General features: G+C 51.4%; 1 protein-coding gene across 1 annotated transcript in view; it reads left to right on the plus strand.

Annotated features, from left to right (window-relative positions):
* LOC138487250 (opioid-binding protein/cell adhesion molecule-like) overlaps positions 1–14,922 on the plus strand; it is a 1,248,728-nt gene extending 1,233,806 nt beyond the window's left edge. The window contains exons 4-5 of the mRNA XM_069613882.1: positions 14,171–14,305; positions 14,783–14,922. Coding sequence (XP_069469983.1) covers positions 14,171–14,305; positions 14,783–14,922 — 275 coding nt within the window. The remainder of the gene's footprint in view (positions 1–14,170; positions 14,306–14,782) is intronic.
* The last annotated feature ends 231 nt before the right edge of the window (positions 14,923–15,153 follow it).

A 15,153-nucleotide genomic window follows, 5' to 3' on the forward strand; every position in this document is an offset into this window, starting at 1 on the left:
TGTATAGGTGGGGATGAATGGGATCGGTGGTAGTGTATTGGCGGTACTGAATGGGATCGGTGGTAGTTTATTGGTGTTGATGAATGGGATTGGTGGTAGTGTATTGGCGGTACTGAATGGGATCGGTGGTAGTGTATTGGCGGTACTGAATGGGATCGGTGGTAGTGTATAGGTGGGGATGAATGGGATCGGTGGTAGTGTATTGGCGGTACTGAATGGGATCGGTGGTAGTTTATTGGTGTTGATGAATGGGATCGGTGGTAGTGTATTGGCGGTGCTGAATGGGATCGGTGGTAGTGTATTGGCGGTACTGAATGGGATCGGTGGTAGTTCATTGGTGTTGATGAATGGGATCGGTGGTAGTGTATTGGCGGTACTGAATGGGATCGGTGGTAGTGTATCGGTGGTGATGAATGGGATCGGTGGTAGTGTATTGGCGGTACTGAATGGGATCGGTGGTAGTTTATTGGAGTTGATGAATAGGATTGGTGGTAGTGTATTGGCGGTGATGATTGGGATCAGTGGTAGTGTATTGGCAGTACTGAATGGGATCGTTGGTCGTGTATTGGCGGTACTGAATGGGATTGGTGGTAGTTTATTGGTGTTGATGAATGGGATCGGTGGTAGTGTATTGGCGGTACTGAATGGGATTGGTGGTAGTTTATTGGTGTTGATGAATGGGATCGGTGGTAGTGTATTGGCGGTACTGAATGGGATTGGTGGTAGTGTATTGGTGGTACTGAATGGGATCGGTGGTAGTTTATTGGTGTTGATGAATGGGATCGGTGGTAGTGTATTGGCGGTACTGAATGGGATCGGTGGTAGTGTATCGGTGGTGATGAATGGGATCGGTGGTAGTGTATTTGCGGTACTGAATGGGATCGGTGGTAGTTTATTGGTGTTGATGAATGGGATCGGTGGTAGTGTATTGGCGGTGATGATTGGGATCGGTGGTAGTGTATTGGTGGTGCTGAATGGGATCGGTGGTAGTGTATTGGCGGTACTGAATGGGATCGTTGGTAGTGTATTGGCGGTACTGAATGGGATTGGTGGTAGTTTATTGGTGTTGATGAATGGGATCGGTGGTAGTGTATTGGCGGTACTGAATGGGATTGGTGGTAGTGTATTGGTGGTACTGAATGGGATCGGTGGTAGTTTATTGGTGTTGATGAATGGGATCGGTGGTAGTGTATTGGCGGTACTGAATGGGATTGGTGGTAGTGTATCACAGGAGATGTGGGGATGTGATAGCAAGGGACTCCTCGTGACTTGTCGGGTGTTCTTCCGTAAGAAGGAAGGGCGTCATCTCAGGGCCCTCACTGCGACTCCGGGAGGTGGCACGCGGCCGTTCATTCGGTGCCCAGGCCGAGGAGTACCCGTGCGAATATCCCAGAGTGGTGCTTTGGGCGGGCGATATCCTTCATATTCTGCTGCATTCGTGCGGTCCCTCTCCTGGGTGAGAAGCTTGACTGGGGATCAGGGAGTAGGATCTTCAAATCCAGGTGAGGCGAGAACTCAACATTGGCCGCTGCTCCCAGCAACACTGCAAAGCACAATGGGACTGATGCAGGCGCACAGCTCATCAAAGGTTCAGGGTCCACATGTAGTGTTCTGATCTGTCCAATAACCATGTACTTCCAATGTGGGGTCCAGCCGTCAGCAGGGCATGGGCGAGTTTGGGGGTACGCGAGGCGCGCCCTCAAGGACATGCGTGCAGATCTGTACTGTGTGGCACGTCCCGATCGCAGGGGTGGCATTCTACATGGGGCAGTCATGTTCAGTGACCAGGGGCAATGCACAGGCACGAGCTGGGCACAGCGGGTGCCCGTGCCTGGTGGCCGAGCTGAGCTGGGGCTCCAGCTCTGATTGCTCCGCTTTCCTACACCCATTGCCTCTACACAATATTGCTCAAAGCATTTCCCAGGTGCAGGGCGATTTGTGGTCTTCAGCAGGTGCCCTGTGCTGTCTTCCAAGTTACAAAACAGCCCATCGCATAAATCATTTGCCTAAAAAGGGGATCAGGCTTGCAGGAATCGGCAGTGCCATGGTTACGCTTCAGAACATTGAACCTTAGCCTGGCCCCTGTAGCCTTTGTAATCTCCGAAATATCTATAACATACGGACAGATGTTTAAAGGTAACTAACATTAAAGAACAATTCTTTAAAATATATATATATATATATATATTAAATAAAGGGGACTTTGACAAGAAGCAACGCCAAGGACACAGGCGGGTTTTATGTACCTGTAAATATTTTCACAGAAGGGGACTCACAGCAAGAATGAAGGCTTTGCAACTTACAAAAGTAACGTTTTGAAATGAGCATTTCCTTTGTGCAGCAACTCATGCTGCCATCGCAGTACAAGGCTGCAGGAATGGTAGCCTTCAAATGTGTCCCTGGTGGCAAACGTGTGACTTATCTCAGGTCACGGGTCACACTGGCAGCTACACTCCTATCGTGCATGTTTTTAAAACATCGTGATATGTATCAGCTCCAGGAGCTGCCACGAGTGCACTCTGCATCAATCATTACAGACTCGCACGTTTCACACCTCTTGAAGCTTTCTCAAGGTATTACCGAAAGCTGCCGCTCCCCGCAGGACGCAGCTCACGTTTACTGTGACGCGTAAAGTTTTTTAGCGAATATAATTTTCACTCCAAGTGTTAAAGACGCATTCAATAGTCTATTAATTGGTAAATGTTCTCACCTGCTCTCCATTACTGGTAACTGCTCTGGTAAGTGAGTTGCCAGAGTTTGCTGTAAGAATTCAGTGCAGTAGACTGAAAAGCCACTTGGTCTAAACCCGCCCATTGTTGTCCCAAGATGTGAAAGCATTGCCAGCACAGCGCCTTAGACACCCTTCTGTCAGGGTCTGGATCAAGAAACTACACTTGCGAAGCTCTGTCGAGCTGAACGCGCCGTGCACTTATTTAGCCAAAGTGCACCATGTGCGGGCAGATATGCGCGCAGTCCTCGTGCACTTTGGGTTTCGCCTGCAAAGACTGAGCAGAACCCTGACATCATTTATAAGAGCAAAGCCATTCAACTCACCACCAGGCATCAGCTGTCACACATTCTTGGCACTTTCAGAAAGTTGGGACAAAGGGTCCTGTGTAGCAACGAGTCATTGATTGTGGGTAAGTGAGTAGATGGCTGCCATGTGATCTTATAGGGGGCGGGGGGTGAACTGAGATGCTGGGGCCAGTGGGTCCACATCATCCTGAGTGATAGTGTAAGACAAGCAGAACCTTGTGAGACACCAGCGTGCCGCGGACCTGGCGAGACCAAGTAAGGCACACGCAGGGGTTTCCAGACCGCCTCAATAGGCCGAGTAGTGTGGGTTCACTTTGCTTCTCTTACCAGATCCCTACCTAAGCAATAAAAGTACAGACAACTTATGTGTATGGAAAAGTTGTAGGCCGTAGGCATTTTTATTTTCTTACGGAAAATACAACACAACAAACCTAATTATACTGCCATATGCTTTTGGGCACCTTGTGTCCAGTTCCGAAGCTGCCCAAGGCTCCTCCTGAGTCCTTGTTATCCCTGAGCCTTCGTTCCTGGGCACATGCCTCCACACCTGAGTGGGTGTTCCTTACGCCCGCTCAGGTCCCCCCCAAAAGCACCCTACCTACAACCCCGTTCCTGGAGTGCCCTAAAAATATTGTCGGAAAAAAACCCCATCCCTTCCTTTGATAGGTGCACCCCATCCTGGTGAAACATGTCCGGATTGTTCCGGTGTAAGCCATGTCTTATGAAGTGCAGCCCTGTGCTCTTGCAGTACTTTTCTACTGATTCATTTAGTTTCTTTCTTGCTATCTCAATTGCGTGCCTCTTCTGTGCCCCATGCCCGACCCTTCTTGGTATTATCTCTGACATAAAGATCTCGGTTTTCCACCAGCTGCAGGCTATGCTATGCAGTGACTCGCAGATGTTCCTTTGTAATTTACCCGTTTGTGCTCACTAGGTCGTTCCCCCCTAGATGTATAACCAGGTACTCGGGGGGTACCTTGAAACCTATCAGGTCTGACAGCCTGTCGTGGATGTCCTCCCAGTGCATCCCTGGGAGGCCCCACCATGACGTAATTCTGTTCCTGAAATGTAGTCCTTGCTTCACCTCTTCCAGCCACCTGCCTGCCCGGGTCACGAAAGAGTGCCCCACTATCCATGCCGATTTGTATGGTCAGGCCTCTGTGGAAACGGGGGAGATAAGTGTCATATCAGTTCCTCCTTTATGTATTTCTTAAAACATTGCGACTTCCATCCCCCAATTCGTCTCACCCCCTTTGCTCACAGGCCCCCCGCCCACGCAGAGGTTGCTGCCCCTATCCTAAAAGAGTTTGTCCCAAAATCGGCTGGATCCCATCCCGCTTTCGCCACCGCCTGTTTTAATACTGCCTGAAACTGGTACCTGCTGAGCACACTGCCGTCCCTATGGATCAATAACTGTCCGTCGACCTCTTGTCGCAGTGCCAGGAATTCTTGGGTGATGCATCTGGGACAGTGGTCCTTTTCTCTGATGCAATTGAGATCTATTGCTCTCCCCTTCCCTATTTGGTCTGTCTTAGATTTCCTTAGCATTATCGACATCCCCTTGATACCCATACTAACGTCTTTTCTTGCCAGGCCGTCCCGTGCCACCGTATTCCTGGCCACCAGTTCCCCTGCTCTGAAAGCCCCATAGTCTGCTAGCGCAAATGCTGCCCTGAACAACGCGGTTTCGTACGTGTTGCTGCACGTGTTTTGCAGCACCTTTAGCAGAATTATCAATTTCCCAAAATTTACCGGCCTTCTGCTATCTGGTTTCTTCCCCTCTAATTTTGCCCATCCCCTCATAGTGTATTTTATCTTAGCGCTGTCAGTCGGGTCCGGTATGCCCGCCACTTTTGTGGTATATGCCACCGCTGCCAGGTGCGCTGCTGCCCAGCTTTTCTTTTTCCCTTTGGCAAATGCTCCTTCATGAAATTCACAAATTTTTTTCAGTTGAAATTTTTTCCACCTCTTTTACACCTGTTTCCGTCAACACATCTTTTACATGCTTTTCGTACTGCTTACCCGTCTTGTATGTCAGGGCATTTCTGGTCAGCTTGTCGATGACCCTTTCCTTTCTCCGTTCTTCTCCCACCTCTTTTGAGTCGACCTTGAGGCCAACCGTGCTTTCCTTTTTAGTGCCTCCAACGGGACCCATGCCTTCCGCGGCGTGGGCGTTCTTTCCTTGTCGGCGTCCGGTCTCTGCTCCCTGAATTTCTCCCACTGAAAGCGAGAGATTGCATCAGCCACCACATTTTCTTCCCCAGCGATATGCCTCGCCTTTATGCATGTATTCATTTTTAGGCTTTCCAGTGTGAGTGCCCTCATTAATTCTAATACTATCATGCATGACGCACTTCCTTTTAACACGTGCACCACCGCCATGTTATCTGACCATACTGCCAACTCCTTGTTGCCTAGCTCTTCCCTCCATGCGCATAACGCGACCCATATCGGGAAGAGCACCAGCAGCGTTATGTTCTTTGTCCATTTCGCCACTTGCTATGATTTTGGCCACTTGCCTGCACACCATTTTTTCCCCAAGTATTGCGCCAAACCAAAAGCCACCGGCTGCATCGGTGAACAACACCCTTTTACCTTCATCGTTCACCGGTGAGCGCCATATTACCGCCCCCTTGAAGTTTTTCAGAAATTCTGCCCATACTTCCAGATCTCTCTTGATTCCTCCCCCTAGCCTGACCCTGTGGTGCCCTTTGGTAGCACATCTCGTTTTCAGCTCAATGCTTCTCTGGAACACCTTCCCCTGAGGTATGACTCTTCCTGCAAAGTTCAGTTTACCTGCCAGCGCTTGCAATTCTCTCACTGTTGCTTTGTTTCTTCCTTGTAGTTCCTTTATTGTCTTCAGCAGCTCCGTCACCTTGTCCTCCGGGATCCGACACCTCCCCTTGTTTGAGTCGATTTCTATACCTAGGAATTGGATAACCTGCGTTGGCCCCATCGTTTTCTCCTCCGCTAGAGGAAAACCCCACTCGATCGTTATTTCTACGAATTTGTCCAGTGTTACCCTGCATATATTCGCACCTTTGGGGCCGACGAATAAGAAATCGTCCAGGTAATGCACCATCATGGACTCCCTCATTTCCTGTGCTACTGCCCATTGTAAGAATTAACTCACCCTCTCGAAATATGCGCATGAGATGGCGCACCCCAACGGAAAGGCATTTGTCAATGAAGTATTCCCCCTCCCAATGCATGCATAACCATCTTTGTGAACTGCTGTTGACTGGCAACAGGCGAAATGCCGATTTAATGTCTGTTTTCGCCATCCATGCCCCTTCCCCTGCCTTTCTGACCAGTTCCACCGCCTCCTCGAAGCCTGAATATGATACTGTCGCCTCGCTCTGAGCGATGTTGTCGTTCACCGAGGCACCCGGGGTTAGGACAGGTGGTGTATCAACCTGTATTCCCCCACTTCTTTTTTCGGCACCAGTCCTAGTGGTGAACATAAAAATTCTTCGAATGGTAGGGCCGTGAACGGGCCCTCTACCCTCCCTAGTTCTACTTCCTTCCTGATCTTACTGGTCACTATCTCCCTGTTTTCGCTTGCTGATTTTAGATTCCTAGGAATGTCATGTGCTCCCTGCCCGGTAAACGGGATGTTGCAACCCTCTCTAAAGCCTTGCCTGATCTGTTCTGCCGCTTCTTGGCCAGGGTATTCCCGGAGCCACCTTTCCATCTTCCCGATTTTCACCGGTGTGGCCCCTTTCCCGCCCCAGTTTTTATTTCCGCGTCTCATCTCTTCTGCCGCTTGGAGCTGCGGCCCTTGTGCACTTGGAGCTGCTACGGTCACCCTTGCATCTCTCGCACTTGTGGCTGAATTTGCACCTCCATCCCCAGCTGCAAGGTACCCCCTATTCAAAGCTCCTGCATTGCCCTGGTTCTGCTCGTGCCGTCCCCGTGTTCCCACTGCCCCCACGTTGTCGGGCTAACCACAAAAGTGATGGGTGGAAGGGTTCGAATGAATCTAAACCACTGGCAATTGCTCTGGGCAACCTTCCACACCATCATTTTTTAGCCCGTCTGCGCCATTGCAAAAGGGGACCAGCCATATGCAAATCAGTCAGCAGCTGCCGCCACCGAAGGTAGCAGCCCAGCCCGAACTGCTAGGCCAGGTCCCCTCTGCACAGAAAACCAAGCAACCCCAGACATGTTTTGGCCTTGTTGGACCTTCTCAGTGAGGTGCAGCCTGGTTCCCTGTGGCGCAGCGAGCAAGGGACCCACGTCTGGGCATACCCTCTCTCACAAGGAGAAACAAACTGACCACAAAAGTGATAGGTGGAAGGTTTCGAATGAATCTAAACCACTGGCAATTGCTCTGGGCAACCTTCCACACCACCGTTTTTTAGCCCGTCTGTGCCATTGCAAAAGGGGACCAGCCATGGGCAAATCAGTCAGCAGCTGCCGCCACCGAAGGTAGCAGCCCAGCCTGAACTGCTAGGCCAGGTCCCCTCTGAACAGAAAACCAAGCAACCCCAGACATGTTTCGGCCTTATTGGACCTCCTCAGTGAGGTGCAGCCTGGTTCCCTGTGGCGCAGCGAGCAAGGGACCCACGTCTGGGCATACCCTCTCTCACAAGGAGAAACAAACTGACCACAAAAGTGATGGGTGGAAGGTTTCGAATTAATCTAAACCACTGGCAATTGCTCTCGGCAACCTTCCACACTGCCGTTTTTTAGCCCGTCTGCGCCATTGCAAAAGGGGACCGCCCATGTGCAAATCAGTCAGCAGCTGCCGCCACCGAAGGTAGCAGCCCAGCCCGAACTGCTAGGCCAGGTCCCTTCTGCACAGAAAACCAAGCAACCCCAGACATGTTTCGGCCTTGTTGGACCTCCTCAGTGAGGTGCAGCCTGGTTCCCTGTGGCGCAGCGAGCAAGGGACCCACGTCTGGGCATACCCTCTCTCACAAGGAGAAACAAACTGATCACAAAAGTGATGGGTGGAAGGTTTCGAATGAATCTAAACCACTGGAAATTGCTCTGGGCAACCTTCCACACCACCGTTTTTTAGCCTGTCTGGGCCATTGCAAAAGGGGACCAGCCATGTGCAAATCAGTCAGCAGCTGCCGCCACCGAAGGTAGCAGCCCAGCCCGAACTGCTAGGCCAGGTCCCCTCTGCACAGAAAACCAAGCAACCCCAGACATGTTTCGGCCTTGTTGGACCTCCTCAGTGAGGTGCAGCCTGGTTCCCTGTGGCGCAGCGAGCAAGGGACCCACGTCTGGGCATACCCTCTCTCACAAGGAGAAACAAACGGACCACAAAAGTGATGGGTGGAAGGTTTCGAATGAATCTAAACCACTGGCAATTGCTCTGGGCAACCTTCCACACCACCGTTTTTTAGCCCGTCTGCGCCATTGCAAAAGGGGACCAGCCATGTGCAAATCAGTCAGCAGCTGCCGCCACCGAAGGTAGCAGCCCAGCCCGAACTGCTAGGCCAGATCCCCTCTGCACAGAAAACCAAGCAACCCCAGACATGTTTTGGCCTTGTTGGACCTCCTCAGTGAGGTGCAGCCTGGTTCCCTGTGGCGCAGCGAGCAAGGGACCAACGTCTGGGCATACCCTCTCTCACAAGGAGAAACAAACTGACCACAAAAGTGATGGGTGGAAGGTTTCGAATGAATCTAAACCACTGGCAATTGCTCTGGGCAACCTTCCACACGACCTTTTTTTAGCCCGTCTGCGCCATTGCAAAAGGGGACCAGCCATGTGCAAATCAGTCAGCAGCTGCCGCCACCGAAGGTAGCAGTGCAGCCCGAACTGCTAGGCCAGGTCCCCTCTGCACAGAAAACCAAGCAACCCCAGACATGTTTCGGCCTTGTTGGACCTCCTCAGTGAGGTGCAGCCTGGTTCCCTGTGGCGCAGCGAGCAAGGGACCCACGTCTGGGCATACCCTCTCTCACAAGGAGAAACAAACCTGACCGCAAAAGTGATGGGTGGAAGGTTTCGAATGAATCTAAACCACTGGCAATTGCTCTGGGCAACCTTCCACACCACCGTTTTTTAGCCCGTCTGCGCCATTGCAAAAGGGGACCAGCCATGTGCAAATCAGTCAGCAGCTGCCGCCACCGAAGGTAGCAGCCCAGCCCGAACTGCTAGGCCAGGTCCCCTCTGCACAGAAAACCAAGCAACCCCAGACCTGTTTCGGCCTTGTTGGACCTCCTCAGTGAGGTGCAGCTTGGTTCCCTGTGGCGCAGCGAGCAAGGGACCCACGTCTGGGCATACCCTCTCTCACAAGGAGAAACAAACTGACCACAAAAGTGATGGGTGGAAGATTTCGAATGAATCTAAACCACTGGCAATTGCTCTGGGCAACCTTCCACACCACCATTTTTTAGCCCGTCTGCGCCATTGCAAAAGGGGACCAGCCATGTGCAAATCAGTCAGCAGCTGCCGCCACCGAAGGTAGCAGCCCAGCCCGAACTGCTAGGCCAGGTCCCCTCTGCACAGAAAACCAAGCAACCCCAGACATGTTTCGGCCTTGTTGGACCTCCTCAGTGAGGTGCAGCCTGGTTCCCTGTGGCGCAGTCTAAACCTTCCAGCCATCACCTCTTTGTTTTTGCTTTGTCACCCCGAGTGGGACGGGTATGCCCAGACGTGGGTCCCGTGCCTGCTGGGCCTAGAGACCCAAGCTACTCCTCACTGATGAGCCCCAACAAGGGCGAAACATGTTTGGTGATGCTTGTGGTCTCGTGCAAAAGGGATGTGACCTTGCAGTTCGGACTGGACTGCCCCTTTTGGGGTGGGGCCAAGCCTGATTTGCATATGGTCTTTCCCCTTCTGTAATGGCTTGGCAGGCGAAGAACGATGGTCTGGAGGGTTGCCCCGAGCAATGCCAGTGGTTAAGATTCAGTCTAAACCTTCCAGCCATCACCTCTTTGTTTTTGCTTTGTCACCCCGAGTGGGACGGGTATGCCCAGACTTGGGTCCCATGCCTGCTGGGCCTAGAGACCCAAGCTACTCCTCACTGATGAGCCCCAACAAGGGCGAAACATGTTTGGTGATGCTTGTGGTCTCGTGCAAAAGGGATGTGACCTTGCAGTTCGGACTGGACTGCCCCTTTTGGGGTGGGGCCAAGCCAGATTTGCATATGGTCTTTCCCCTTCTGTAATGGCTTGGCAGGCGAAGAACGATGGTCTGGAGGGTTGCCCCGAGCAATGCCAGTGGTTAAGATTCAGTCTAAACCTTCCAGCCATTACCTCTTTGTTTTTTCTTTGTCACCCCGAGTGGGACAGGTATGCCCAGACGTGGGTCCCGTGCCTGCTGGGCCTAGAGACCCAAGATACTCCTCACTGATGAGCCCCAACAAGGGCGAAACATGTTTGGTGATGCTTGTGGTCTCGTGCAATAGGGATGTGACCTTGCAGTTCGGACTGGACTGCCCCTTTTGGGGTGGGGCCAAGCCTGATTTGCATATGGTCTTTCCCCTTCTGTAATGGCTTGGCAGGCGAAGAACGATGGTCTGGAGGGTTGCCCCGAGCAATGCCAGTGGTTAAGATTCAGTCTAAACCTTCCAGCCATCACCTCTTTGTTTTTGCTTTGTCACCCCGAGTGGGACGGGTATGCCCAGACGTGGGTCCCGTGCCTGCTGGGCCTAGAGACCCAAGCTACTCCTCACTGATGAGCCCCAACAAGGGCGAAACATGTTTGGTGATGCTTGTGGTCTCGTGCAAAAGGGATGCGACCTTGCAGTTCGGACTGGACTGCCCCTTTTGGGGTGGGGCCAAGCCTGATTTGCATATGGTCTTTCCCCTTCTGTAATGGCTTGGCAGGCGAAGAACGATGGTCTGGAGGGTTGCCCCGAGCAATGCCAGTGGTTAAGATTCAGTCTAAACCTTCCAGTCATCATCTCTTTGTTTTTGCTTCCCACGTTGTCGGGGCAGGCTGCTCTGCCATCCTCTCTGTGACCCGTAATTTCTGCTCCGAAAACTCTGGTCTCTATTCCTGTCATAGCTGGATTCGTACCTTCTGCCATTCGATCTATAATCCGTTTTGTAATCATTCTGCCAGTATTGCCTTCTCTGCTGTCCCCCTGTGCTCCGCTCCTTGGAATCCCATTTCTCTTTTAGCACGTAAAAAATGTAGAGGTTAAAGTTTTCTTCATCCCAGCCCGGAAAGCAGTCCATCTCCTTTCTGAACTCATGGTCATACTCCAGCCATGCATCCCCTCCAAATGCTGCGTGGACCTTCAGCACCCTCAGTTGATATGCCACTAACGCTACCCCATCTTCCGGGAATTTTTGTAATATGTTTGTAGACATTATGGTGAAGGCCGACATCCAATTGTCAAAGTTCCTTACTACTGGCCCCTTTTTTAATAAGCTTTTTTCATCCTCTTTCATGTCCTCCAGTGCCACATTCATCCCCCTCTTTTGACAATCTAATAATGTAAATATATCGATCAATTCCTTTCTCCAGATTTTTTCCTTTACTTTGTCATTTATGTACCAAGCCATCGCTTTCATTGACCTGCCCTGAGCGTCTTTACCCATGGTTGGCCTGCCATATTTCGTCATGAGCGGCGCCTCGTTTTCCGCCACTGCCACCGGCGGTATTGCCCCCAGTGGTGTGGCCCCTGCCCCTATGTTTGGGCCTACCGGTACACCTTGTGGTGTTGATAGAATTGGTGCTCCTTGCGGCACCGGGACTACTAGTGCCCCTTGTGGTGCCGGGACCGGGGCTTTCCTGGGCTCAGCTGGTGCCCCCTGTGGTGCAGGGACCGGGGCCTCTCTGGGTTTTGCCCCTGCCCCCCTCCCCCACTCCGCCTTTCTTTGCTCACCACTCCTCTCCATTTAACCCAAGCCTTTAGGTGATCCCTTTCTTCATCATCACTGCTTGATTCGTCTGATGAACTCCCCTGTCACTCTTCCCTGCTTTTCCTTCCCCGTCTGCTCTTCTTGTCATTGGTTCTGGGCGACTTACCCGAAACCGTGACGCAATTTTTTAACATTTTTACTATTTTATTCCCCACATTATTATTCACAGTACCTTTCTTTTTATCTTTTTTCTTTCTCTTTGTCGGTGCCTCCGTCTGTTCCTCTGATCTTTTCGAATCCGCTCTCCCCATTTTCTGTCCTTGCGGTACCTCGTCTTCTCCTTCGCTGCTGCTGGGCTCTATGAACAGCAGTGGTGACATTGCCTTTGCTCTTTCTTCTTTCTGCATTACTTCTAGCACCCATTGTGCTCCATACTCCTTCTCCGCCTTTCTTGCCCATTCTGACAATTCTCTGGCCCTCTTCACTCTTCCTTCCGCCATCCTTCTCGTCTGAATTTGGTCGCGCTTCTGTTTGGCCACTGCGAACGTATCCTTCGCTCCTGCTCCGGCACTGTTGTAGCGCGATAGTATAAACTTCTAGAGAGGTAGAACATTTGTGAGCCCGCAAGAGCAAACGTTTTTCCTTCCCCTTCTCCAGGTACCAAGAGCCTACCCGAGAGAGGTGAGCTCTTACCTGGTTTGTGCCGTCTCTCCTTTTCCAGGCTTACTTATACCCCCCCGGCCTTTTGTTCCTTCCTGGTGGTGGCCGGGTTACCCCCCTGACTCCTCGCTGTTACAATTCGCACCTACCCAGGTGCTGTTTCCTGCCCTTCCTGGGCTTTTGTTTCCTGTGGCGCCATTCGGACGCCCCTCCCTACGCTTTCGCGCCTTTTTCCCCCACCCCGCGCCTAAACTCCCAGACCCTCTATTGTCCCGCATTTCATGCGGCCCGGGGCCTCGGTCACAGGAGGCGGGTGCACTCAATGGTCGGGTGTACTCAATGGTTCCCTGTATGCATTCTTTTAATGGTTGTACAGGGTGTGGAGATCCTGCCACCCGCCTTCAACCTTCTCTTGTAGGAGGGGCCTTGGTGGGGTGCACAGTGCTCGTTAAATGCTGCGGTGAGGGGGGGGATCTCCCTCGGTTATCCTACATTCTCCCAATGTCAAACTCAGAAGGCATATTCTTTTTGAGTAGACTTCAACATCATATCCTTCAGAGAGTGCTCTCAATTGTGCTTGTGAAGAGGAAGGCATGCTTGTAAGAACAATAATCAATATTGGCTTCACACCCTAACAATGTATTAAACAATCCTACCATTATCTCATATTGAAAGCCTGTGTCTCGTGGGTGCGTGTATCCCATGACACGGACCCACATCCTCAACATGCCAAGGGTTCATGGGACAGTCTTGCTGATTACCACTGTGCTTATAAGTGTCACTGTTACAATGTTTCCAACCATCATATTAGCATGTCCAATTATCTCCTAAGCATTTTCAAGCACCTCCTAATCATCTTTTGGACATCTCAGAAGCATCTCAGAAACCTATCATAAGCATCACCTGGGTATCAATGAAGCATCTCAGAATCGTCTTCAGCATCTCATACACATCTTGTAAGCACCTCACAATGATCACTGAAGTATCTCATAAGGAAATCAGGAGTTTCTCCTGAGCATCCCTTAAGCGTCTCAGAAACATATCATGCTCATCATCTGGGTATCAGTTAAGCATCTCAGAAACGTCTCATAATCACAGTGCATGCCTGCATCTAAAGGATCGCTTAAGCATCTACTAAGCACCTCACATTCATCACAGAAGTCTCTCGTAAGGAAAACATGAGCTTTTCCTGGCTGAGCACCCCTTAAGCGTCTCAGAAACATATCATGAGCATCACCTGGGAATCAGTTAAGCATCTCATAAGCATCCGTTGAGCCTCTCAGGAGCGTCTCATAAGCACATCTCATGACCATCTCTAAAAGATTGCTTTAGCATCTACTAAACACTTCATAAGCACCTCACAATCATCACGTAAGCATCTCAAAAGGAAATCATGAGCTTCTCCTGTGCATCCCTTAAGCACCCCACCATCCTCACAGACGTCTCTTGTAAGGAAATCACGAGTATATCTAAGCATCCCGTAAGCACCTCATAAGCACCTCACAATCATCACCGAAGTATCTTGTAAGGAAATCACGAGTATATCTAAGCATCCCGTAAGCATCTCATAAGCATCTCTTAACCCTTCGGGTCTGCATGTTCTCTTTCCAGAAGCTCTCCTAAGCATCTCCTAAGCATATCCCAGTTATTGCAAAACCTTCTCCCAAGCATCTCATGCTGGCCTGTTTTTTTGCCTTTCCTGCAGGTCGAGTGTTTGTCGTTGAAGACGAGTTCCTGGAAATCACTGCCATCACCAGGGAGCAGTCGGGTGTCTACGAGTGCACCGCGGCCAATGAGGTGTCTGTAGCCGTCTTCCGGAGAGTGAACGTCACAGTGAACTGTGAGTGCCTCGGCCCCGTGATTACTTGTGTTAAATTGATGGAGTGAATGAATGAGTTAATGAGTGAGTGATGTATGGGTCTCTGCAGCTCTCAGTCTATGCATTTGCACCTCAATAACAAGCTGCATAACTTGGGCGAATCACCAATAGAAATGGCCGCTGAGGGTGCATGCGGAGAAGAGGAAGCGAAGGGTGGCTGGGAGCATTCTGGGAGATGTGTCTGCCGTGGCCTTGTCACATCTCCCAGAATGCACGTGTCCATGCAAATGCGTCAACCCAGCCAGGGGACATGGTCCAGACATAGAGCTGCCCCAGGGAAGAGGGGAGCGGGGGAGGGGAGCAGGGCCCCTTCAGAGGTCACATCATTTTAATAAGACTGGGCAATGATTCAAAGAGAAATAAGCCCCAGAGTGGGCAAGGGTGGGGGTGGGGCGGGCATTTGAACTTTTCTAACGTGTCCCCTTGTCTCGTCCTCAGACCCGCCTTACATCTCGGTTGCCAAGAACACGGGCGCCTCGGTTGGTCAGAAGGGCATCCTGCGTTGCGAAGCCTCGGCGGTGCCCTTAGCGGAATTCCAGTGGTACAGGGAAGAGACGAGGTACCCGCCTACACATTGAGCCAGTAGTCGGGGTGCCCGCTGCATGTGTGTGCATCGTCAGTGCATGTGCACGATGGGCGGCTGTGCGTGAACCATGAGAGACAGGTGTGATGGCATGTGGCATGTGGGGACTGTGAGTGAGGACGGAGAGCAGAGCACCAGGGCACTGGGGGGAGGCTGGAGAGTACGATGGCAAGGGTGACGTGTATACTGCCATGCCGCGTGGGTGAGGTTCAAGAGCACCGTGTGA

This window comes from Ambystoma mexicanum, chromosome 9, assembly GCF_040938575.1.
Source record: "Ambystoma mexicanum isolate Mex_15411 chromosome 9, UKY_AmexF1_1, whole genome shotgun sequence".
NCBI lineage: Eukaryota > Metazoa > Chordata > Amphibia > Caudata > Ambystomatidae > Ambystoma > Ambystoma mexicanum.